Source organism: Euprymna scolopes, chromosome 45 (genome assembly GCF_053919585.1).
Source record: "Euprymna scolopes isolate OS-2025 chromosome 45, ASM5391958v1, whole genome shotgun sequence".
Classification (NCBI taxonomy): Eukaryota; Metazoa; Mollusca; class Cephalopoda; order Sepiida; family Sepiolidae; genus Euprymna; species Euprymna scolopes.
The window spans coordinates 62,542,272-62,570,005 of NC_136526.1; the positions used below are offsets into that span (position 1 = coordinate 62,542,272).

Below are 27,734 nucleotides of genomic sequence, written 5' to 3' on the forward strand. Positions count from 1 at the left end.
TTTATTAGGTGATTATGTTTCTATTTTTCATTATTTATTAGGTGATTATAGATTTATTTTTTTATTAGGTGTTAGGGTTGGGCCCTCTCCGCTGTTTTCAAAAAAGAAAAGAGAAATCTTAGAAATGCATCAACTAGTTGATTTTATTGTCTCTAATCTTTCATTGAGAATTCCTCCTCGACTGAGGTACATATAAAAAATTTTATTCTCAGAAAAAAAATGATATTGTATTTGGTATTAATACTAAAAACATAACTTTGTACTAAAAATTGTCAGTTTTGTTGCAATTGTTTAAATTAATTTTAATTTTGTGTCTTTAGAATGGTTTTATCGCAACTGTTTACATTAATTTTGATTTTGTGTCTTTTTAGAATGGTTTTGTCACAATTATTTACATTCATGTTTATTTTGTGTCTTTTAGAATTGGTTTTGTCGCAACTGTTTCATTGGTTTTAATTTTGTGTCATTTAGAATTGTTTTGTCACAACTGTTTACATTGATTTTAATTTTGTGTCTTAAGAATGGTTTTATCGCAACTGTTTACATTAATTTTGATTTTGTGTCTTTTTAGAATGGTTTTGTCACAATTATTTACATTCATGTTTATTTTGTGTCTTTTAGAATTGGTTTTGTCGCAACTGTTTCATTGGTTTTAATTTTGTGTCATTTAGAATTGTTTTGTCACAACTGTTTACATTGATTTTAATTTTGTGTCTTAAGAATGGTTTTATCGCAACTGTTTACATTAATTTTGATTTTGTGTCTTTTTAGAATGGTTTTGTCACAATTATTTACATTCATGTTTATTTTGTGTCATTTAGAATTGTTTTGTCACAACTGTTTACATTGATTTTAATTTTGTGTCATTTAGAATTGTTTTGTCACAACTGTTTACATTGATTTTAATTTTGTGTCATTTAGAATTGTTTTGTCACAACTGTTTACATTGATTTTAATTTTGTGTCATTTAGAATTGTTTTGTCACAACTGTTTACATTGATTTTAATTTTGTGTCATTTAGAATTGTTTTGTCACAACTGTTTACATTGATTTTAATTTTGTGTCTTAAGAATGGTTTTATCGCAACTGTTTACATTAATTTTGATTTTGTGTCTTTTTAGAATGGTTTTGTCACAATTATTTACATTCATGTTTATTTTGTGTCATTTAGAATTGTTTTGTACCAACTGTTTACATTGATTTTAATTTTGTGTCATTTAGAATTGTTTTGTCACAACTGTTTACATTGATTTTAATTTTGTGTCTTAAGAATGGTTTTATCGCAACTGTTTACATTAATTTTGATTTTGTGTCTTTTTAGAATGGTTTTGTCACAATTATTTACATTCATGTTTATTTTGTGTCATTTAGAATTGTTTTGTCACAACTGCTTACATTGATTTTAATTTTGTGTCATTTAGAATTGTTTTGTCACAACTGTTTACATTGATTTTAATTTTGTGTCTTAAGAATGGTTTTATCGCAACTGTTTACATTAATTTTGATTTTGTGTCTTTTTAGAATGGTTTTGTCACAATTATTTACATTCATGTTTATTTTGTGTCTTTTATAATTGGATTTGTCACAACTGTTTCATTGGTTTTAATTTTGTGTCATTTAGAATTGTTTTGTCACAACTGTTTACATTGATTTTAATTTGTGTCTTAAGAATGGTTTTATCGCAACTGTTTACATTAATTTTGATTTTGTGTCTTTTTAGAATGGTTTTGTCACAATTATTTACATTCATGTTTATTTTGTGTCTTTTAGAATTGGTGTTGTTGCAACTGTTTCATTGGTTTTAATTTTGTGTCATTTAGAATTGTTTTGTCACAACTGTTTACATTGATTTTAATTTTGTGTCTTAAGAATGGTTTTATCGCAACTGTTTACATTAATTTTGATTTTGTGTCTTTTTAGAATGGTTTTGTCACAATTATTTACATTCATGTTTATTTTGTGTCTTAGAATTGGTTTTGTCGCAACTGTTTCATTGGTTTTAATTTTGTGTCATTTAGAATTGTTTTGTCACAACTGTTTACATTGATTTTAATTTGTGTCTTAAGAATGGTTTTATCGCAACTGTTTACATTAATTTTGATTTTGTGTCTTTTTAGAATGGTTTTGTCACAATTATTTACATTCATGTTTATTTTGTGTCTTTTAGAATTGGTTTTGTCGCAACTGTTTCATTGGTTTTAATTTTGTGTCATTTAGAATTGTTTTGTCACAACTGTTTACATTGATTTTAATTTTGTGTCTTAAGAATGGTTTTATCGCAACTGTTTACATTAATTTTGATTTTGTGTCTTTTTAGAATGGTTTTGTCACAATTATTTACATTCATGTTTATTTTGTGTCTTTTATAATTGGTTTTGTTGCAACTGTTTCATTGGTTTTTATTTTGTGTCATTTAGAATTGTTTTGTCACAACTGTTTACATTGATTTTAATTTTGTGTTTTAAGAATGGTTTTATCGCAACTGTTTACATTAATTTTGATTTTGTGTCTTTTTAGAATTGTTTTGTCACAATTATTTACATTCATGTTTATTTTGTGTCTTTTAGAATTGGTTTTGTCGCAACTGTTTCATTGGTTTTAATTTTGTGTCTTTTTAGAATGAACACTTGTATATCGAGGGACGATCCCCAACAATATATGAACTCATTTACTGATGAATTGGAAGCGTTTAAGGACAGAGTACGAGCTCTGGCTAAGAAGAGGATTGAAAAGGCAAAACAGCAAATTGAGGAGGTAAGAAATTTGGAAACATTGTTTTTATGTAAAACATGTTCTAGTAAAATGTTGACGTAGTGTTGTATAATTACGAATTCTGTTATTTTTTTCAACATTTTTTTAGCATTTCCATAGTCACATGGAATAATATGAATCAGGTGTTCGTCGGTAAAACTTGGTTTCCCCTCAAAAAGAATCTATAAAAACAATAGAAGAAAAAAATTGCCAACTCCTAGCATGCAGTGGTCATACACATGATAACTTTACACGAAAAATCCAATATGTATGGTTTTAGACTAACATGTTTTATTATGACAAAACGTCATATCTCTATTATTGTGTAAAAGGAATTTTGTCTGTGTGTGTGAGTTTGTTTCCGATGGACTCGAAAACGGCTGGGCAGATTTTTATGAAGTTTCACATAAAGGTTCTTTATGTGCCTGGCAGTGTTCTTAGATAGATTTTGTATTGGAATGTTTTGGTAAGTATCAATAATCAAAGAAATCCAATAAAAGAAGAAACAGTCGATTTTGACCAAAGTTAACATATTACACAGCCTAGCATCACGTTTGCATTTGTTGCATTGTGTGGGTGTCTATATACAGCCGTATATATATATATATATACAGTACTAAATAAACTTATGTGTGTATATAGTTGAAGTATGGTGTATTTGATGTATACGTGTCATTATTAAGCAGATTATATGTATGTACATCGTGTAACATTGTGTAACATTGTTCTTGTATCCTTAATATCAATTTACCGGCCTGTGATTCCTTAAGATGTTTGTGCGTGCGTGTTGAGGAATGTATAAAAATGAAAATATTGAAAAAAAAAAAGTTATATTGTATGTACCCATTATGGAATGAAGTTCGAAAAAAAAAAATTTCACTTATTTGATCAAGTAGTTTTCTTTCACGGAGGAAAAACAATTTGTTATGACAGCAAGGAAAAAGTAGCCAGGTTCAGATACTTGTAGAACAGGCAGAGGAATGTCATAACAAATTTTTTTTTTCCACTGTAAAAAAAAAAATTAAAAAAAACTACTTGATCAAATTAAGCAAAAAAATTTTTCGAGAAACTTAATTCCATAATAGATAAGTACAATATAATTTTTTTTTTCCAATATTTTTATTTTTTAATGTCTTGATTAAACTAAAAAGGAATTTCGAAGAATTATGGTAGAAAATACAAGAGTATTGAAGAGTGAGAGAAATGTAAATAGGCTAAGAATACTCGAGGCGTTGTACACTAAAACAAAGAAGCCTCAGATAAATAATATTAATTATGAGTGCTGCTGAAACGTTTTGAAATGTTTGGGATCAATTTTGATTATATGTGTGTGTTTATGTATATAAATATATTTAATATATATATATATAAAAAAAGTCTGCCCACCTAACTTGTAATAAGCTACCACGTGACTATGAAAAAATGTATATATATGTAATTTAAAAAAGACAATTTCTACATTTATTTCTACAATATGCCTGAGGATGATAGAAGCACTTCTGTCGAAAGCGCTCGCAATTATGGATCCAACTTATACAATTTCGAGAAGAACACAAAAAGGACTATTCGGAGATTGGAGAAGATAAAAAGGAAAATTGTAAAATAGAATAACTCCGTGCAATAATATTAAACTAAACAAATACCTTTTTTTCCATCATTGATTTCTGTTTTATTCTTCTGTTTTTATTATTATCTTATAATATTTAAATATTTTAATGTCTTGATTAAACTGTGTTACACAAATGGCCCGGTCTAAGCCAGGTTGACATGCTAGTATATATATATGTGTATAGGTGTATATACATATATGTATTTATATGGATTAAAATGTGGCATGCGTCTGCGGATGGAATGTGAGGAAATGACAGCTAAACTAGAATTGTTGCAATATTTCTCACAAATATAAACAAACTTTGTTATTGTTGTGAAAAAATGTAGCAGAAAGGAATCTAGTTATGTGGATGTTTTGAAAAGATTGACAGAGAAAAGTGACACAAGAAAAAAGATTGGGGTTGGATTTTTTTATTTCTCAACCGAGCGGACGCCACAATAATTCTCTCTGTCGTTCTCCCTCTCTCTCTCTCTCTACCATAAGCAAGAACAACAAGAGAAATAAAAACGGACTGTTGCTTACACCAATGGTTGTTGTGTATTTGAGTTCTTAAAAGGGTTCATAATATAACAACTGTACAAGTATAGGGAAAACAGATTAATAAGACACTGGAGAAGAGAATGTGCAAAATTTAAATCTCACGCTTGAACATTAGCCAAATTCATTATTTGGACAACTGTTCTCATTTTGAATGTCATAATGTGTTTCTGTTTATCTTCCGGTATATCTTGTCGAACAGAGGTATCTGCATAGAACTCTTTATTTAATCCACAAAGGTAGCATACTCTCGTTCCATCAGCCATGACTGGGTAGAAATCTTAAGCAATTTGCAATTTTAATTTGGAGTGTCGCCTGCACTAAGGATTAAACCTTCAACCTCCAGAAGAACTGAATTTTACCAAATACTTGGTACTTGTACAGTTTAATCAAGACATTAAAAAATGAAAATATCGAAAAAAAAAAAGGTTAAATTGTATGCATCCGTTTTGAACTGAAAATCTCTGAAAAAAAATTTCACTTAATTTGATCGGAAAAACACGTATTTATGAGAGCGCGTTGAAGGCAGACATCTTGTTTTTTTTTTAAATTTTTGTTTGGAGTTTATAAACGCCACAGAGAGTTAACTCCAGTTAAAGCGCCAACACTCCCTCCCCATTTTTAATTCTAGCTTTTCTTCCTAAAAATCGAACCTTTTGCTTGGTATCATAACAAATTGTCTTTTCGATGTAAAAAAAAAAAACTACTTGATGAAATTAAGTGAAATTTTTTTTTTTCGGAGAGCTTCATTCCATAACAGATACGTACAGTTTAAACTTTTTTTTCGATATTTTCATTTTTTAATGTCTTGATTAAACTGTACAAGTACCAAATACTTTTATTAGCTACGTCTTGTGGTCAATTCTCATATGAATTTAAACCTATTTTGGCTCTGAGCTCCAACATCCAATGCAGAGTCTAGGACACTTGTAGCATTCTTAATACTGCAACCTACTGCTGCTGCTGATGATGAATGCATAGACGTTTTTTTCTGGAATGTTATGGCTTTTACATAATTTTATTTTTTTGCGATATTATTTTACTTAATTTGGTATACTATTTTTTCTTGTAGGAGGAAAGACAGAAAAGGTTGGGTCCAGGTGGTTTGGATCCTGTTGAAGTATTTGAGCAACTACCAAAGGTGAATTACCTATTTCTCATTCTGTTATTTTTTTTATTTTTTTTGTTAAAAATTTCCACACAAAAATAATCACACGGATCCAATTAAAAAGAAGAAGACATCAAGTAATTAGAGAAGTTTTGGATGTTTATTAGGAATTTTAAGACAGTGATACCATATCCGGTCCTTTTGTTTCTGTTCACTGTCACACCTTGATTAACAATCCTATCCTGGTGTGATAGTTTTGCAACAGTTCATGACAGTTAGGAAAAGTTGGGGACTGTCTTGGGTTTGTAAGGGTTGCGAGTTTGACACAATAGAATGGCTCAGAGCACATCAAGATGAGCTGACGTCAATCAGCTGATGAACATTGCCTCGACAGATGACCACTAAGATCAGGAGCTTAGTCTGTAAGTAGTCAATGGTATCACACACACACACACACAAATTGTAACTGATGTTTTTTTATATTTTGTTTTATTTTATGTTGTTCATATTTGTGAGCCAATGTGAGACGACAACAAGGCCAGAACGAGAAAAGAAGGAGAGTACAGGAACAATTAGAATCGGCGATGTTGTCGAGCAGGGGACCACGTGGTATCACACAACATCACTGTCTTAAAAGTTTAAAAGGAAGTTTCCTGATCATTTAATTTCAATATGCTGAAACACTTAGTCGATGAAATCCGAATAAGCAGAAGAAAAAAATTTGTTGACGGCTTTATGAAACCATCAAGCATTGCCGACAACAACACAGTACCTTCTTTACATAAGTGCATTGTTAGGCGAAAGTTCAGATTAGCTACAAAACATCCTCCCTATGTTAAGAATGGGTTTCTAAATAATATTATTTAGAAATCCATTCTTAACATGGGAAGGATGTTATAAATGTGTCAGCATTTTCAAGAAGTTTTCATTCGGCACCTTCCGGCAGTTTACGGTTCTGCCGGCCATTGCCAACAAAAACTCAGTGTTTTTCTTCATATTGGTTGACTTTAAGATCTCCTGAGTTGAACGTTCTTGAAAATCTAAAATCAAAAACATTTAGTTATGAATTAAAATGTGCAATTTATGTCGAAATAGCAACAAAAGTTATCGATTCACGAACATCACGAATAATGTATCAACAATAAAGAAAATAATTTAATTGATTTAATTTTAAAATCGTTTCACATGTACATTCAGAAAATAGTTTATCTCTTCATTATTTCATATTTAATGCTGATTACCATCAGATCACCAAAGTTAAACAACAATGACTCTGGCCAATACCAGATGGGTGACCATTTGGGATTTCCAGGTGCTATATATGCTCTCCACTTATCTCGGCATTATTTCCAGTCGTCCTGGACTTCTCTTTGCCACTGTACTCAAGCAGTGCCGATTCAGGAAAGATGTGGTTGGGTATTGCGCAACCCTTGCTACACAATTACATGTGCAGCTGCCCCTACAGGGGGTATCCTTTGTCTTTTGAGAATGAATTGAGGCATTAATCGACAGTGCTGTTATTAAGCCTTCAAATGTGTGAGGACACCCAAAATAAATATAAAGAATACTCACAAAGCTACGCAGATGGATCAACGGATAGAGACAGAGTAAGATGCTCAGCCATCCATAAAAATAAAAAATTAAAGAAAAGATGAAGAAATGATGAAGTGTTTACTGCAGTGGTGTCTGCCATTGACTTGGCACTCGATATAATAACTGATTAGCATAAAAAATATCTCATCCTTACAAATTCTCTATCAATACTCATCACTTAAAACAGGTCCAAATGAAGCATTACCAGCAGAATAGTTTAAGGGGGATATTTAACAAAATCGATCCAGAAAATACATATTGAATTCCTGATAGTGATCAAACTATACAACAAAATATAACAAAAAGATTCCACAAGTAAAACCAAAAACAACTAACACATTACAATTAAAGTTTCAGCATTAAATGACCCAAAAGTGGTTGATAGGCCATAAAACAAAACAAATGTGTGAGATCATTTTGATTCATGCTATATATATATATATATATATATATATTAGTAGAAAAACTCACCTTGGGATGGGTATAATAAATTAAACATTGTAATGTTTCAATTATAAATATATGAATTATTTGCGCAAAAATCTTGGTTGTCCAAAGAAAGCATTCAATCATTGTCGGCTGGTTCAGTTTAAAAAATTTACTGAAATGGTCCAATTTTAAAAATTTACTGAAATGGTCCAATTTTAAAAATTTACTGAAATGGTCCAATTTTAAAAATTTACTGAAATGGTCCAATTGAAAAAATTTACTGAAATTGTTCAATTTTAAAAATTTACTGAAATGGTCCAATTTTAAAAATTTACTGAAATGGTTCAATTTTAAAAATTTACTGAAATGGTCCAATTTTAAAAATTTACTGAAATGGTCCAATTTGAAAAAATTTACTGAAATTGTTCAATTTTAAAAACTTACTGAAATTGTTCAATTTAAAAACTTACTAAAATGGTTTAATTTTTAAAATTTACTGAAATGGTTCAATTTTAAATGGTTTGGTTTTAAAGACTTTTTGAAATTGTATAATTAAAAAAAATTCATTGAAATGCTTCAGTTTTAAAAACTTAATGAAATAAATTTTCAATTTCAAGTATAGTTTTTAATTTATTCTTTTGCTTTGATTTTTAACAGGAACTCCAGGAATGTTTTGAGTCAAAAGATATCCAGAAATTAACCGAAACGATAAAAACAATGAATCCGAATGATGCAGAACACTACATGAAGATGTGTGTCGATTCTGGTCTGTGGGTGCCAGATGCAAACAGAAATGCCGACACAACCGCAGAAGGAGAAGAAGAGGAAGAAGTTTATGAAGAAATTGAAGATAAAAATGAAGATAAAATCTCAGTTGAAGAAACTGGCAAATAAAAATGTAAAATACTGAAACATTAAAAAAGCAAGTTAACTTTCGAAGACAATATCAATAAATATTTACAATTGGAATTTTTATATAAATGTAATATTTTTAAGTTTTTGTTCTTATAATTTTTTTGACTAGCTTTTTGTCCCTATATGTTTTTTCGACTAGTTTTGTGTGCTTATAATTTTTTTTAACTAATTTTTGTTCTTATAATTTTTTCGACTAATTTTTTGTCCCTATATTTTTTCAACTAGTTTTTTGTCCTTATAATTTTTTTCGACTAGTTTTTTGTTCTTACAATTTTTTTTACTAGTTTTTTGTTCTTATAAGTTTTTTTGATTAGTCTTTTGTTCTTATAAGTTTTTTTGATTAGTCTTTTGTTCTTATAAGTTTTTGGACTAATTTTTTGTCTCTATAATTTTTTTCAACTAGTTTTTTGTGCTTATAATTTTTTATGATTAGTTGTTTGTTCATATAATTTTTTTGACTATTTTTTTATTTTTATAATTTTTTCCTATTATTTACAAACAGTTTTGTTCTTAGAATTTTTTTCAACTAATTTTTATTGTTAAATATTATTTCAATTAGTTTTTATATTTACATATTATTTCAAGTAGTTTTTATATTTACATATTATTTCAAGTAGTTTTTCTTATAATTTTTTCCTATTATTTTGACTAGTTTTTGTTCTGATAATTTTTTCCTATTATTTCAAATATTTTTTGTTCTTATAATTTTTTATTATTTTGAATAGTTTTGTTCTTATAAATTTTTCCTATTATTTTAAATAGTTTTTGTTTGCAATTAATTGATTGTCCAGAATGCTTCCTATATTAAAAAACAACGAAATATAAAACATTTGTATGATGTATTTACTTCTGATAAAACGAAAACATCATTTTCCAAAAATCATGTAAATCGATTAAGTAGTTTTATTTTTAAATAAGATATTCCTTTTTAAACGATTTTAAGTGATAAATGAGAAATCCTACGCATCACAAGGCTGATCTCCCAAGATGCTGACACGAGACTGTTCCTTTTTGCTTACTGCTATAATTTGAATAGCTTAGTTAAAAATAAAACTACTACAATTTTTGTGATGTTTGGAATGATATTTTTATTTAGTCATGAGTACATACATCAGATTTTTTATTTTAATACTTTTTATTTTTATTTTAATATTTTTATTTTAACATTTTTTATTTTGATGCTTTTTTATTTTAATATTTTTTATTTTTACATTTTTGTTTTAATATTTTTTATTTTAATATTTTTTTATTTTAACATTTTTATGTTAATATTTTTTATTTTAATGCTTTTTTATTTTTCATTTTGATATTCTTTATTTTAATATTTTTAAATTTTGATATAGGAGTAATTCTTGACAAGAATTAATTTTATTTCAATTAAATGGTTTTCGCGTAAGGTTGATTTCCAATTCTAAAATAATGAAATATTACCTGAAAAATTGTATATGTTTGTGTTTTTCATGGTTGAAATTGAAAATAAAAGTCTGTGAAAGAAAACACCCAAAGCCATGTTGCATCTATCAGTTTTCCACTTTTGAATTTTATGGTACTAATTTGTTATTATTAGGTAATTGTTAACAATCACTGCCAGAGCAGAATGTGACAAAAATTCTGAAAAAAACACTAAAATGGTTTTATGCTGCACTTTTGATTTAAATATTAAGGATCGTTTCAATTTAAAATCCATTCAATATTATGCCTGTTTTTCTCAATTTTACATGCATTATACTTAATGGATTTTAAATTGAAATGATTCCATAATCCAAAATATTTTAAAAAAATAACAAAAACCATTTTTAATGCCAACACAGAATTTTTCTTGTATTCAAGGGGGAGGGCGTTCCAAAAGTAATACCTCCTATTTTTTATTCCACCCAAATGGATCAGAAGGAATTACAAGTGCTGTGATGACTGAACTTATGCATTCATGACCTAGAAGTTTCATCTCTTTGTTGCAGATATTGATGGTGTGAGACTCGAAGAAAGCAGCCACTGTTTGAAGCAGAGATGCGTCATTGAATTTTTGATGAAAGTCAACACCATTTTCAATGGACTATGTAGAAAAAAAAATCTTGAGTACAAAAGGTTGCTTGTTTTAATGATGCCACTTCTGTTTTCGTAGCTCTTTAACGTTTTGAGAGATTTTGCTTTTGGAACGACCCTTGTATGAGAAAATGTGTTCCGGACGCCCATCAATGGCAAAAGTGCATTGAGAAGTGTGTTGCCTACGTAGAAAAATAAATTCTGGAGCACAAAAGGTTGCTCGTTTAAATGGTATTACTCCTATCTTTGGAGCTCTTTAACATTTTGAGTTAACAGGAAAGAAGTTATATATTAATATGATAGCGTGTTAATTTCTGTGTCACGCTTACATCATTTAATTGTTATGTACTTGCATTTCTTGTAATAAATAATTTTACTAAGAATTCATAAGTTTTGGTTTCGGTTTCGATTTTAGTTGATGGCACTTAAGTCATTTTTTATAAATAATTTTATCAAGAATTCTTCATAAATCTTGGTTTCGATTTTAGCTGATCGCACCTTAGTAATCTATTTATTTTTAAATAAATTTATCAAGAATTCTTCATAAGTTTTGGTTTCGGTTTTGATTATAGCTGAAGGAACTAAAGTTATATATATATATATATATATATATATATATATATATATATATATATATATATTAGTGGAAATGGTAATTAATAAAAACTGAGGAAAGTATATATATACATAGAAGTTTGGGATTCGGTTTCGATTCAAACTGATGAACCCAAGTCATATAGATATATTTTTTTTATATTTGAAATCACAACTTTATAACATATAAAAATCGATAGAACATTAACTCTATAGTAATATGTACGAAATCTGCAAGAATTAAAATATCATATTTAAGCGTACTTTATGACCGGGCTATGCCGGGCCTCCCTGCTGATTTGGATAAATACTTTTGCAGTTTTAACAAAAGAGCTACAATAATATCAGAGCATTTCCATTTACACTTAACATCTACAGAATGCCAACATCAATATATTACATATGAATGAGTCTCCTGTAGAATTTCCACTAATAGAAATTATTACTTTGGCTTATTATGTCTTTCAATTATAGATGTGTCCCTTTTTCTTTCTGCAATTCATGGCTAGCTCTGCTCTTGATGAAAAATCGACTCTAAAATTCCTTTGTTATTATTAAATCTTTCTTGAAGTTCATATATTCGATCTATCGATCTTTCTGCGTCCTGTAAAGTAGGTTCTCTCTATCATTCCAAACATTTCTTTATCTCTACAAAGCTAATATCAGACTATGTCGTTGTCATATTACGGCGGGTGAATTTGAGAGATCTTGATACGGTGCAGGAACGTATCTCTAACTTGATCGGCTCCATCCTTCTTTTATTTTCTGCAACTTAGCTATCACAAGCATGAATTGTCTGATCTTTTTTTTTTTACATAAGCACTAGCGGGGGATACCCAGCATTGCTCGGGTGTTTGGAGGTGTGTGTGGTTTTGGGTAAATCAAAACACCCGGGTATTTGTGTCAGGGGGAAGGAGTTAAAATAAAAAAAAGTTTTGGTAGATAAGTATGAAGGATCGAACCCAAACCCTTGAGTCGAAGTTGGAAATTAAAGTGTGAAAAAAAACATGCGACGTTAACCACTGGGCCACCACGAAATTGTAACGGAAACATGTTTGAATTTATTTAAGTATTAAAACTTGGTAGGTGCTTGTACTTAATGACTTAATGAGGTCAACTTTCACTGCAGGGCAGTATTTTATTTACTGCGGGGCAGGAGTTTTTATTTTTTTTTTTGTTTCCCCAAGATGTTGTTGGGGAAAACCAGCTCCTCATAAAAAGGGGATTGTCTAAATTGAATAGCAATTGTCTGATATAAGGAGAACCTCTGATTGATTTCGGACATTTCTGGAAAAATGCCGCCAGAATTAGTTTCGCTTTTATTATACGAAAAAACTTAATGCACATGCGACGATCGAAAAATGTTGAATATTTATCTTTTCAAAGTCGAGCACATTAAATAGACAGGCGACCCCTGTTAACTCGTAGATATTATCATTTAGACGTGATATAAAAAGTTTTAAGAAGAAGTGAGTCGAGCAATCACTTCTCGGAAAAAAGCCTTTCTCGGACATACACAAAAAGCGAACATACATACATACTTACACACATTTTCGCTTTTAGATTTATAGATAACCACTTATCAAGGCCCAGAGATCACTCGAGGATAAGGGTTAAGAGTGTACAGAAGTCAATTGGACAATATAGTAATCGTTAGTAATTGAAATTCGGTAAATTTGTTAACTTAAGTAGAACGGCTCATCAAGAACTTGTTTACGTTGGACTTGAAGACAATCAAATTGTAGTCAGCTGGAAAGCAGGAAAACAGAAGACAATTCCTCAGGCATGCAGTTCTAAGAAAGAAGCTTTGTTCATGGAATCTATGTTTAGGTTTAGGCACAGATAAAGAGTGAGGGGAATTATTGATAGTGTTTTCAGTTAGATGAGTGTTTCTTGTGAAAGTTTGGCAAGGGAGGGCCATAGATTGAAGCTCAGTCGACCACTTGCAATGAAAATAATGATAAAGCAGAGACAAACTCGCAACATCTCTTCTGTGAGATAGAGGTTGCAGGGAATAGAAAAGGACATCTCCCACCAGGCCACAAAGTCTATTTTGAACTCTATCAAGGCAGGACAAATCCTTTCTAGAAGCTCCTGCCCAGATGTGGCAACAGTACTCCATCCTTGGATGTACCTGGCTCTTATATAGATAGAGAATTGCATCAGCAGTGAGATATCTACTGGATCGATAGAAGGATCCCACCATTTTTCCAGCGGCTTGGCAACAGATTTGATGTATGTGTTCGATTTCAGATCAGGAGTAAAGGTCAAGCCTAGAAGCTTGTCAAAACATCAAGCCTCCCCAAGACGAGAGCCATTCATTTCAATTGATGCCAGATGGGGATCAGAACGTTGATGATGTAAAGATAGAAGCTTGGTTTTAGATGAATTAAAAGTAACCAGCCACTTCTTTCCCCATTGTACCACGTGCTTAAGATCAGAGGAAAGAGAATCTGAGAGAACTTGGTCGTTTACGGTCTTAGATGTGCTACCATAGATGGTAGTGTCATCAGCATAAATGTCTACAAAAGATATAAGGATGTTATTTGGAAGATTATTAATGTAGATCAGGAAAAGAGTTGGGCCTGGGATGGACTTCAGCATTAATACTGTGAGCTTCTGATTTCGGTCCATCAACCACTACTTTTATGGACCTATCAGAGAGAAATGATTTAATAATTGAGAAGACATTTCCAGCTATACCATAGCTGGAGATCTTGTAAAGTAAACTTTCATGCCATACCCTATCAAAGACCTTTGATATGTCAAGAGCAATTGCCCTAGAAAGGTTGCTTCTATCGAGAAATTCGCTAATCCTATGAGATATAACTGTAAGCACATCTGCTGTAGATCTAGCAGAACGGAAACCATATTGCATGTCACTAAGAAGGTTACTTTTGCTGAGATGATTGATTACTTCTCTATTTAACACAGATTCCAGCAACTTACTCATGATGCACAGGAGACTTATTGGCCTGTACTGAGAGGGGAATAAGCAATCACCTGAATTCTTAAATACAGGGCATATTGATGAGATTTTCCAGGGTGAGGGGAAGCAATTCTCCTTAAGACAACGCTTAAACAGTTTTGTAAATATGGGCGCTAGTTCTGTTGAAGTCTTTCGAGTACTATAATTGAAATACCGTCAGGGCCGGTTGCTTTACTAGAATCAAGGTTTTTGACTAGCTTGGCGACATCACGTACAGATATTTGTATATCACATAGTATGTTTTCTGATGCAAAAGGAAATATTGAAGGTGGCGGCCTTGGTCGCTAAGGATAGAATTAGCTGCAAAGTTCTTGGCAAAGCGTTTGGCCTTGTATGATGCTGACGAGATAATAGTTGGGATGGAGCACACGCTTCTGTTCAGGATTCTGTTTGCTATTTGCCAAAACTGGTGGGAACCAAGCCGCTGCTCAGCTACTTTGAATTTGACGGACTTTCTTGCATTCTTTATTACTTTCTTACAATGGTTGCTGGCAGTCCTGAAAGCAGATTTAGTCTCAGTACACCTATTATGTTGGAAGCAGTGGAAAAAGTGATTTCTGTGTGCAATGGCAGCAGCACATTCTGGAGAGAACCATGACTGGCTGTTAGCTTTTTGCTGGAATATTTTGGAGGGTGTAAAGTGGTCTATACCTACAATTAACCATTCTATCAGGTCTTTAAACATGGAACGCAGAGATATATCTGTAATAAATGTATGAAAACTATCCCAGTCAGCCATAGAGTATCTATATACAGTACGATGGATTTATTTGGTTTTCTTTTTCCTATTCTGTGCTATTTTAATTAATTAATTAATTAATTTATTTGGGTTTTTTTTTCATCTTCCGTGCTATCTACTCGCTTGAAACTGTTGTAGCAGACGAATTTGCAACAAACACAAGCAGAAGTGAATTTTTGTGATTAGAGATTTTGTAATACACTTCTTTCTTGGCTTGTCCAATCAGAAGCCAGCTCTCAGGCATGTGAACGAGTTTATAAAAGGTTAAACCGGCAACACTCTCTCTCTCTCTCTCTCTCTCTCTCTCTCTCTCTCTTTCTCTCTCTCTCTCTTCCCAAGATTTTGGACGGACAACACATGAAACGGACCTGCCCACCCCCAACTTCTCTCTTAGACCTCAACAGAACTCACCCGGCCTTCCGGCTCAGGGTTCGACTAAGATGTGAATACAAACAAGCCAACATGGCTGTCTGCACCTACGAATTCTTGTCTCCAAACTTTCGTGACGCACGCTACTGCCGCTGCTAACTTCTAGGAGACAAATAATTCATCGTGGCCACCTTAACTTCAACTGAACATTTCCCCTTTCAACAAGCCTCTATAATCATCAACGTCTCTATAATCATCAACGTGTTGGAGACAGGACGGTCTGCAGTGTGATAGACGATCCCGTCCCCATGTGTATAATGGTGGATGTATTTAATGGTAGAGGAATTGAAAGACAAAAGGTCGCATAATGAAGACGAAAATATGCCGTTATATATCAATGAAAGAAATACAATTAATTTACATAAATATACAGGAAGAAGCGATAGAAAGAATAAGAGTTCATTGAACGATGAGTAACGTTACTTGCGGTTGACTGGCTAGTCAGGACGCGGTGGTGGCTCATGGCCCCACCGGAGCGGTGTTTGTCACATCTTGACTGCTTGAAAGTCCAGCACAAAAGAGGAAGAAATATGGGGAACAGGAAGTGACGTAGCTAGGTTGCTCTTCTGAGTTAAAGGGCGACAATCGAGTTAGGCTGGGAGTTTTCAACTCCCACAAACGTCTCTACACTGAAACTCTACCCACGATTAACCTGTTTTTTTATTCTTACTAACGAAGATTACCAATAAGTTGGGTTTGCTTGCATGCCACTTGAGCTTACTTGGCTGGTTTAGGCCGATCTTGTCTGCGAGTTTGAGGATACTTGATTGGCAGTTTGTCTGACTACTGTTTCCGACTGACAATACAGGAGCCCTAACTCTTTGGTAGCGCTTAGAGTGATTGCTCTATCATCAGTTGTATAATATCAGAATAGTTGTGATGCAATGTCGTGCATGGAAAGGGACCCTACTGCTATCTCTGGTGGGCTTCAATGAGGCCACAACTTTCAAGGCATGACTCTGCTAATGGACCGTGTGTATACCTAGCGTCAAAACTAGCCCACTTTGTTCAACACTCTCCTCCAACCTGACATTAAACAAAAACGTAATGAAATGACTACCATAACAAATACCACAATCAAATAAGACAACCACCTAAACAAAACCAATTCGCCTCCTCACTAGAGGCTCGCACTTACAAATATCCGTGGGCTTAGCAGTAATCTAGATGATGTACAGTCTTACCTCTTAGTAAACTCCCCGGATATCTTACCATAAAGTGAAACAAACCTATCCTCCACAATCCCTTTTAATTATTCTAAAATGACAGGATACCTCCCTCTCTGCTGTAAGAACTCGGATAGATATATGCATGGGTTTGGAGAAAAAATATGTGTGCTCGCGCATACAACAATGACAACCACTTATAACATAACGAATTACATTGCTTAATACCTGGTAAAATACTTATTTGCAAGAAAATTTAAATGCAATATTCGTTTTCAGCACACCCGAAAACCTATAGAAAGCAAGTTTTTTAAGGTAGGTCTTGTGTTGGTCTACAAGGCCACAATTACCAAATAAACACCACCCCTAAAAAAAAATAACAGATGCCCCCCCCCACCAAAAGGTAGCTATAAAGTGGGTGTTCATTTTACGTTAAATTAATATAGAAAAGTGATCCCCCACTTTTTGAAACTATAATTTCTTCATATCTTGGAAACTACTTGTTTTCTGGAATTTTAAACGTTATTTTCGTTTTCAGCATCCTCGAAAATCTGCAATAGTGGTAATTTTTAAGGATTTTTTAATAGTGGAAAGATACTGAACCTTTATCAATGAACCATGTCAAAAAAAAAAAAAAAGAAATGACTAAGTCCATCATTCCCCCCTCCATTTAGCCCCAAAAGTCCCCAAAGCCTTAACATATTTAAATTTGAGTTCAGCACCATGCAAAACTGCTAAATAGACATACACAGAAAATTTTGGGCAAATATGCTTAACTAGTCCTAAAAATGACGTGTTTTTATTAGCCGTAAAATAGCCCCTGGTGCGCACCCAAGAGTTATTGCAAAGTATAGACAAGCAAAATTATACAGAAATCAGTTAGTTACAACTTTTCAAAAAGTTTTATAAAATCCAAGGCATCAATTTTTTTTAATAAGCCAAAAGTGTCAATTTTAGTCATTTTAACCCGAAAGTCACCTGTAGGGAGGGGGGCAACCAGTTTTTTTACTCATATCATGTTTAATGTTTGTGCAAAATTTCAAAAATTTCCAAGGCGTAGTTATTGAGAAAAAATTTGGACAAACGAATGAACAAGGGTGAATTTATAAGTGTATCAGAATTTTTGTAGGAATTTTTGACACCCCTAACACGAAACTGCAAATAAAATATAAAAAAACTCGTAATTTCTCTTTTAAAAGTGGTTTGTTTATTTTCTTTATAGATTATACTTCCAAAATAAACTATTAAAGTTATATAAAATGTAATAGAAATATTTTTAAAAAAATAGTAATGAAATTAATTGAATGTTACGAGTTCAGTATTTTTCAATTTTTAAACTTTAAAAATCTATCAAAATTTTTCTATTGATTCTATTTTTACGATATTTTCAGGGTCAACGTGAAATTTTAGGCTCTTTCCAATAAATCGAATATAATATTTTAGACAAACGTTTTTATTTTAATTCACGCCCCCCCCCAATTTTCAAATGTCTATAAAAAGTAAATAATTAATTTATGTACCAAAGTTTTATATATCACAAATTGAAGATAAAAGATCAATAACTAATGTATTCAAATTTAAAACAAAAAAGTAGTGTTTTTTAGAAATTTAACCGTAAAGTCCGAAGTTTAAAACCTTTTCTTTTTTTTTTAAACCCGTTGTTTGTTTTTTGCTTTTTTTTTTTTTTTTTTTTTTTTTTTTCATGAAACCTTGGTCCTTCCTCCTTTAATTGAAAAAAAAATTAGGGCTTAAATTACATTTTTCGAGGAGTTATAAGCTTCGAAAGATAGCGGGTGGAATTATTCAATAGTTTTCACAAAATTTCTGACACTGCTAGTTAATTTACAGGTCCACCCTCTTTTTGTTGGGAGACAAAAAAAAAAAAAAAAAATAGTCAGTTAACTTCTTCCCCAATTTTTTCACGGATCCGACTAAGCGGCAAAACAGTCCCTTCACTATTTTCTCTCCTGCATATATCTCCCTTGTTTTTGTTTTATTATTATTATTATTATTATTATTATTATTATTATTGAGTTTTAGTGAAAACAGTTTTTCCATTCACGTTTTTATTACAAATATTTATTGCCAACACCTTTTCAAACTGTTTTTTTTTAAGTATTATTGAAAACAAATTTTTTAACCTATTTTTAATTAAGTATTATTGAAAACAAATTTTTTAACCTATTTTTAATTAAGTATTATTGAAAACAAATTTTTTAACCTATTTTTAATTAAGAATTATTGAAAACAAATTTTTTAACCTATTTTTAATTAAGAATTATTGAAAACAAATTTTTTAACCTATTTTTAATTAAGTATTATTGAAAACAAATTTTTTAACCTATTTTTAATTAAGAATTATTGAAAACACCTTTTGCAAATATTTTTATACTTATATTTCAAATATTTTTTTGGTACTTGTTGTGTTAGTTAAGTCCCTTGGACAAATCGTAAGTTAGGAAGAGTTACTGCCCTTGTTCACTTACTGTCATGGCGTCTTTTGTAAATAAAGCCTGTATTCTTTATTTCTCTTTCTTTCTTATCCATTCTTTATCACAACACTCATATTGGATTAATCCCTTGTAACCGATCTTGCTATATACATCAAGTAACACGAGTTATCTCCCCTTGACTGGGATTATTCCCTGGTGTCAGTAGCCGGAAGACAAGGACATATTTCTTACCAAAAAATCAATCGAATTGGAAATAATGAATAAGCAGTGACATTTGTTTTTCCACACAAATTAAAAAAAAAAAAAAAACGATCACGTGTGTAGCAGTTAAACATGAAAGGTTAGATAATTATCTTCTAGCAAATCGATATTATTTAGCATGTCAGCTTCATCCCAAGTTCCACCACCAACAATAGATTGGTCCAGTGTAATCTTTGCCAAATCGATGGACACATTTATTCCGCAAGTCAGGCTTTATTTTGAAGGTGCAATGCACAATGTTAACGACTATATCAAGGTTAGATATATTTTGTTATGGGCTGGTGTTGAAAGACAATAAATAAGTGACACATTCGTCTTTCAGCATGAGGAAAGAAGGAAAGTCAAAAACTATATTCAATACTTTTTTTTTTACAAGGAGGTCACCACTTATCAAGGCCCGGAAACCACTCAGGGATAAGGGCTATTGCATGTACAGTACGTTGTACGTTTGTGTTGAGATTTCATAAAGTGTCTACTTAAGGGGGCGGTTCATCAGGAATTTGTTTACGTTGGATTTGAAGACATCCAAGTTATAGTCAGGTGGGAAACAGGCAGACAGAATAGAGTTCCACTGGCATGCTGTTCTAAGAAAGAAGCTGTGTTCATGGAATCTACGTTTTGATTTAGGCACAGATAGGGAGTGGGGAAAATTTTTGACAGTGGCTTCAGCTAGACGGGTGTTTTTCTTAAAACATTGGTGAGGGGGGACCAGAGATTGGAGCTCAGACTTTGGACAGTGTGCGACCCCAAGGTCGAATTTTCGCATGTCAAGACACGAGTTGCTGCAGTGCAAACAAAATTCAGATAAATCGGCACATTCATTTTTGAAACGGCTTCGTCAAATAGCCAAACAGTGTGAATACAACCAAATAGTGGAGGATATCCTTGTAGTCGATCTTGTTATATACATCAAGTAACACTAGTTATCTCCCCTTGACTGGGATTATTCCCACCATCACCATTGCTTGCAATCTCCCACCACACAATCACGTGGTATATCATAGTAGCAAAAACTACTACTCTTTCTTTAGTGTTAATAAAGATTCTGTTCCGTTCACACATGTGTCTCTTCTCTCCATGTTCTCACTAACCTTTTACTAATACAGGCCACATAATACAACAGATCTCTTCATATTCGGAATTTATCCAAAGTCAGCACAGAAATCCTTTATCAAAGAAGGTAATGATCTGACTGTGTTACGCACAGTAGAGACAGAGGAGTCAACTCGCAAGCAAGTTGAAGCGATACGCACCCCAGTGGACGAGAGCAGTCCACATGCAAGTCAGGCTAGGAATAGTAAAAAGCCAACACATTTTGGATATTGTGGAAAAGGACATCCTCAAGGAGAGTGCCCAGCAAAAGGAAAACAAAAAAGAACACTTTGCAAATGTTTGCCGCTTCAAGATGGGGAATAAAAAAATAAGTACAGAAAAAACAACACAGAAACAGTGGCATAAAAACAGGCAAATCCACATGGCAACGCAAGACAAAAGTAACATTAGTCGTTCAAGAGAAAACATTTATTTCCACTTCATTCAGCAGTTGCTGTTATCCACTAGCGAGGCATATCTATATAATTATAAAACTCAAATGACCTTGTAACGATGTGTGTAACCCACTTTCCAGTTTACGACATCCGGTTGCGCATATGACATGTGCACTGAAATATTAACGTTATTATTTAACATGGGAAGAGTGGGGTTTAAAATAACTTAAACGTAATACAGAAATGAACAATGTAAAAAAAAGCGGACAGTATTAACAATTGTTTATTTGGATAATTTAAACGCGAAAAAAACAAAAGAACAATTGGGACGCTGAAATATTAACGTTATTATTTCGAAATTATTATTTAACATGGGAAGAGTTGGGTTTAAAATAACTTAAACGTAATACAGAAATGAACAATGTAAAAAAAAAAAAACATATCAAAATTTGAATTTAACTATAATAAGTATTATGATATCTGTTCAGCGCACATTTACGTATAAGTATGGCCAACCACTTATAATTCAGTAACTGTAAATTTTTTTTTCAAAAATAATCAATTATTATAAATAGAACGACTCATAGAAATCTATCTATATTCTTTTTTTTTATTTTAATATACTTTCATAGAAATGTTTCTGTTATGTAAAAAAAACTATTTTCTTTACATCACAAGTGTCACGCTCATACATGAATTCCATAGCTAATATAACATACTGACCCAATGGGTCACGGGTAGTCCAGTGCTAAATTAAAAATTGGCAATAGTCAGAGGCAAATAGACATTGATGCGAAGACTCAAGGAGATATACAAAAAACTACATAGACTACCATTCAAAGCAATTGCTTTCAGTGGGACAACGAGGGATAAGATTCTGTAACAAATTTGTCGGAGCAACATTCCATGTTGTGAATTCAAAGGCCCATATTGATAGGACTACAGACATCACGTTAGTTAGGGCTAGTGACCCTAAACTTAGCTGTGAAGTCAGTTGATACAGACAGTTCAAAAAATCATGACCAACATCACAAAAAAATATGAAGCCTGTTTCAATTCCAAGATTGAGTTGGACAGGGAATTTAACTGAAAGAAAAATATCATTCAGGAATTTCCTGGTGTATTTTTTCCTGGTGTATTTTATGTTGTCTACCTAGTGAATATACATGTGGACCCCGAAGCACCACCAGTTGTACACTCGCCAACCAGAATAGAGAACATCAGGGTTAAGACATTGCAAAACCGATTACTAAAAGAACTTGTAAATATGGTAATGTCCAGCTGGATTGCAAATCGAACTGACTGCCCGAGGTGCCTCTTGCCATTTTGGAACTTTATAGATGAGATTGGGGTTCAAGAGGGCATTTTTGCTAAAGAGCAATAAAATCATAATACCAGCCTCCCTACAAAGAGGTATATTGGAAGAACTTCATGCATCACATCAAGAAGTCGGGAAAATCAGACTAAGAGTCCGGTCAGTTATATATTTGGTAGGGATGAGTAAAGCCACCAAAAGAGAACAAGAAATGGAAGTGCAGCATCCGAAGAACAGATACTACACTTTGAGCTACTTATTTGCTCTCCCACTGAGCAAATTAGGCACAAGGCCAATTTTTAATGTGAAGAGTGAAGGGGAAATGGGGACCAACTCCCCGGGGAGTAGGGGAGCTGGATAGTGACAATTGGTATGAAGGGTTGCCCCTACATTGACCAAGGTCTTATCTGTGGGGTCGCCCCCACATATGGTCTTTGCTTGCAGTATCTGCCGGAACAGATGGTATTTATTTGCTCCCCCACCGAGCAAATTAGGCACAAGGCCGATTTTTAATGTGAGGGGTGAAGGGGAAATGGGGACCAACTCCCCGGGGAGTAGAGGAGCTGGATAGTGACAATTGGTATGAAGGGTTTCCCCTACATTGAGCAAGGTCTGATATGTGGGGTTACCCCCACATATGGTCTTTGCTTGCAGTATCTGCCGGAACAGATGGTATTTATTTGCTCCCCCACCGAGCAAATTAGGCACAAGGACAATTTTTAATGTGAGGAGTGAAGGGAGGGGGAAGGGAAAAAGGGGACCAGCTCCCAAGAGGTGGGAAATGGGAGCTGGTTAAAGGTCAGGCATGTGGGGTTGCCCCCACATCTGGTCTTTGCTAGTCATAGCTAGTCATAGCTTGCAGTATCTGCCGGAACAGATGGTATTTATTTGCTCCCCCACCGAGCAAATTAGGCACAAGGCCAATTTTTAATGTGAGGAGTGAAGGGAGGGGGAAGGGAAAAAGGGGACCAGCTCCCGAGAGTTGGGAAATGGGAGCTGGTTAAAGGTCAGGCATGTGGGGTTGCCCCCACATGTGGTCTTTGCTAGTCATAGCTAGTCATAGCTTGCAGTATCTGCCGGAACAGATGGTATTTATTTGCTCCCCCACTGAGCAAATTAGGCACAAGGCACATTTTTAATGTGAGGAGTGAAGGGGAAATGGGGACCAACTACCCGGGGAGTAGGGGAGTTGGATAGTGACAATTGGTATGAAGGGTTGCCCCTACATTGACCAAGGTCTTATATGTGAGGTTGCCCACACATATGGTCTTTGCTTGCAGTATCTGCCGGAACAGATGGTATTTATTTGCTCCCCCACCGAGCAAATTAGGCACAAGGCTTATTTTTAAAGTGAGGAGTGAAGGGGAAATGGTGACCAACTCCCCGGGGAGTAGGGGAGCTGTATAGTGACAATTGGTATGAAGGGTTGCCCCTACATTGACCAAGGTCTGATATGTGGGGTTACCTCCACATATGGTCTTTGCTTGCAGTATCTGCCGGAACAGATGGTATTTATTTGCTCCCCCACCGAGCAAATTAGGCACAAGGACAATTTTTAATGTGAGGAGTGAAGGGAGGGGGAAGGGAAAAAGGGGACCAGCTCCCGAGAGGTGGGAAATGGGAGCTGGTTAAAGGTCAGGCCTGTGGGGTTGCCCCCACATCTGGTCTTTGCTAGTCATAGCTAGTCATAGCTAGTCATAGCTTGCAGTATCTGCCGGAACAGATGGTATTTATTTGCTCCCCCACTGAGCAAATTAGGCACAAGGCCGATTTTTAATGTGAGGAGTGAAGGGGAAATGGGGACCAACTCCCCGGGGAGTAGGGGAGTTGGATAGTGACAATTGGTATGAAGGGTTGCCCCTACATTGACCAAGGTCTTATATGTGAGGTTGCCCACACATATGGTCTTTGCTTGCAGTATCTGCCGGAACAGATGGTATTTATTTGCTCCCCCACCGAGCAAATTAGGCACAAGGCCGATTTTTAAAGTGAGGAGTGAAGGGGAAATGGGGACCAACTCCCCGGGGAGTAGGGGAGATGGATAGTGACAATTGGTATGAAGGGTTGCCCCTACATTGACCAAGGTCTTATATGTGGAGTTGCCCCCACATATGGTCTTTGCTTGCAGTATCTGCCGGAACAGATGGTATTTATTTGCTTCCCCACTGAGCAAATTAGGCACAAGGCCAATTTTTAATGTGAGGAGTGAAGGGGAGGGGGAAGGGAAAAAGGGGACCAGCTCCCGAGAGGTGGGAAATGGGAGCTGGTTAAAGGTCAGGTATGTGGGGATGCCCCCACATCTGGTCTTTGCTTGCAGTATCTGCCGGAACAGATGGTATTTATTTGCTCCCCCACCGAGCAAATTAGGCACAAGGCCGATTTTTAATGTGAGGAGTTAAGGGGAAATGGGGACCAACTCCCCGGGGAGTAAGGGAGCTGGATAGTTACAATTGGAATGAAGGGTTGCCCCTTCATTGACCAAGGTCTTATATGTGGGGTCGCCCCCACATATGGTCTTTGCTTGCAATATCTGCCGGAACAGATGGTGTTTATTTGCTCCCCCACCGAGCAAATTAGGCACAAGGCCGTTTTTAATGTGAGGTAAAAACCAGCTCCCCTAAAAGTAGGCAAAAAGGGGGCACTCTGGTTACCAAAAATAATAATTGTCCCAGTATAGAGGGTTTCCCCTCCATTGACTGGTACAAATTATCTTAAGTGCAGCATCTGCCGGAACAGATGGTATTTATTTGCTCCCCCACCGAGCAAATTAGGCACAAGGCCGATTTTTAATGTGAGGAGTGAAGGGGAAATGGGGACCAACTCCCCGGGGAGTAGGGGAGCTGGATAGTGACAATTGGTATGAAGGGTTGCCCCTACATTGACCAAGGTCTTATATGTGGGGTCGCCCCCACATATGGTCTTTGCTTGCAATATCTGCCGGAACAGATGGTGTTTATTTGCTCCCCCACCGAGCAAATTAGGCACAAGGCTGATTTTTAATGTGAGGAGTGAAGGGAGGGGGAAGGGAAAAAGGGGACCAGCTCCCGAGAAGTGGGAAATGGGAGCTGGTTAATGGTCAGGCATGTGGGGTTGCCCCCACATCTTGTCTTTGCTAGTCATAGCTAGTCATAGCTTGCAGCATCTGCCGGAACAGATGTTATTTATTTGCTCCCCCACCGAGCAAATTAGGCACAAGGCCGATTTTTAATGTGAGGAGTGAAGGGGAAATGGGGACCAACTCCCCGGGGAGTAGGGGAGCTGGATAGTGACAATTGGTATGAAGGGTTTCCCCTACATTGACCAAGGTCTGATATGTGGGGTTACCCCCACATATGGTCTTTGCTTGCAGTATCTGCCGGAACAGATGGTATTTATTTGCTCCCCCACCGAGCATAATTAGGCACAAGGCCAATTTTTAATGTGAGGAGTGAAGGGAGGGGGGAGGGAAAAAGGGGACCAGCTCCCGAGAGGTGGGAAATGGGAGCTGGTTAAAGGTCAGGCATGTGGGGTTGCCCCCACATCTGGTCTTTGCTAGTCATAGCTTGCAGTATCTGCCGGAACAGATGGTATTTATTTGCTCCCCCACTGAGCAAATTAGGCACAAGGCCGATTTTTAATGTGAGGAGTGAAGGGAGGGGGAAGGGAAAATGGGGACCAGCTCTCGAGAGGTGGGAAATGGGAGCTGGTTAAAGGTCAGGCATGTGGGGTTGCCCCCACATCTGGTCTTTGCTAGTCATAGCTAGTCATAGCTTGCAGTATCTGCCGGAACAGATGGTATTTATTTGCTCCCCCACCGAGCAAATTAGGCACAAGGCCAATTTTTAATGTGAGGAGTGAAGGGAGGGGGAAGGGAAAAGGGGACCAGCTCCCGAGAGTTGGGAAATGGGAGCTGGTTAAAGGTCAGACATGTGGGGTTGCCCCCACATCTGGTCTTTGCTAGTCATAGCAAGTCATAGCTTGCAGTATCTGCCGGAACAGATGGTATTTATTTGCTCCCCCACCGAGCAAATTAGGCACAAGGCCGATTTTTAATGTGAGGAGTGAAGGGAGGGGGAAGGGAAAAAGGGGACCAGCTCCCGAGAGGTGGGAAATGGGAGCTGGTTAATGGTCAGGCATGTGGGGTTGCCCCCACATCTGGTCTTTGCTAGTCATAGCTAGTCATAGCCTGCAGTATCTGCCGGAACAGATGGTATTTATTTGCTCCCCCACCGAGCAAATTAGGCACAAGGCCGATTTTTAATGTGAGGAGTGAAGGGAGGGGGAAGGGAAAATGGGGACCAGCTCCCGAGAGGTGGGAAATGGGAGATGGTTAAAGGTCAGGCATGTGGGGTTGCCCCCACATGTGGTCTTTGCTAGTCATAGCTAGTCCTAGCTAGTCATAGCTTGCAGTATCTGCCGGAACAGATGGTGTTTATTTGCTCCCCCACTGAGCAAATTAGGCACAAGGCCGTTTTTAATGTGAGGTAAAAACCAGCTCCCCTAAAAGTAGGCAAAAAGGGGGCACTCTGGTTACCAAAAATAATAATTGTCCCAGTATAGAGGGTTTCCCCTCCATTGACTGGTACAAATTATCTTAAGTGCAGCATCTGCCGGAACAGATGGTATTTATTTGCTCCCCCACTGAGCAAATTAGGCACAAGGCCGTTTTTAATGTGAGGTAAAAACCAGCTCCCCTAAAAGTAGGCAAAAAGGGGGCACTCTGGTTACCAAAAATAATAATTGTCCCAGTATAGAGGGTTTCCCCTCCATTGACTGGTACAAATTATCTTAAGTGCAGCATCTGCCGGAACAGATGGTATTTATTTGCTCCCCCACTGAGCAAATTAGGCACAAGGCCGTTTTTAATGTGAGGTAAAAACCAGCTCCCCTAAAAGGGGTCACTCTGGTTACCAAAAATAATAATTGTCCCAGTATAGAGGGTTTCCCCTCCATTGACTGGTACAAATCATCTCAAGTGCAGCATCTGCCGGAACAGATGGTGTTTATTTGCTCCCCCACTGAGCAAATTAGGCACAAGGCCGTTTTTAATGTGAGGTAAAAACCAGCTCCCCTAAAAGGGGTCACTCTGGTTACCAAAAATAATAATTGTCCCAGTATAGAGGGTTTCCCCTCCATTGACTGGTACAAATTATCTTAAGTGCAGCATCTGCCGGAACAGATGGTGTTTATTTGCTCCCCCACTGAGCAAATTAGGCACAAGGCCGTTTTTAATGTGAGGTAAAAACCAGCTCCCCTAAAAGTAGGCAAAAAGGGGGCACTCTGGTTACCAAAAATAATAATTGTCCCAGTATAGAGGGTTTCCCCTCCATTGAC

At 35.2% G+C, this 27,734-nt stretch overlaps 1 protein-coding gene across 2 annotated transcripts in view; it reads left to right on the forward strand.

Annotated features, from left to right (window-relative positions):
* The window catches only part of LOC145269832 (hsp90 co-chaperone Cdc37-like), an 85,446-nt gene extending 76,435 nt beyond the window's left edge, over window positions 1-9,011 (forward strand). For both annotated transcript variants that reach the window (XM_080125547.1, XM_080125546.1), the window contains exons 9-11: window positions 2,619-2,754; window positions 5,973-6,041; window positions 8,688-9,011. In XM_080125547.1, the coding sequence (XP_079981673.1) occupies window positions 2,619-2,754; window positions 5,973-6,041; window positions 8,688-8,924 (442 nt within the window). In that variant the 3' untranslated portion in view covers window positions 8,925-9,011. The remainder of the gene's footprint in view (window positions 1-2,618; window positions 2,755-5,972; window positions 6,042-8,687) is intronic.
* Window positions 9,012-27,734: the final 18,723 nt, after the last annotated feature.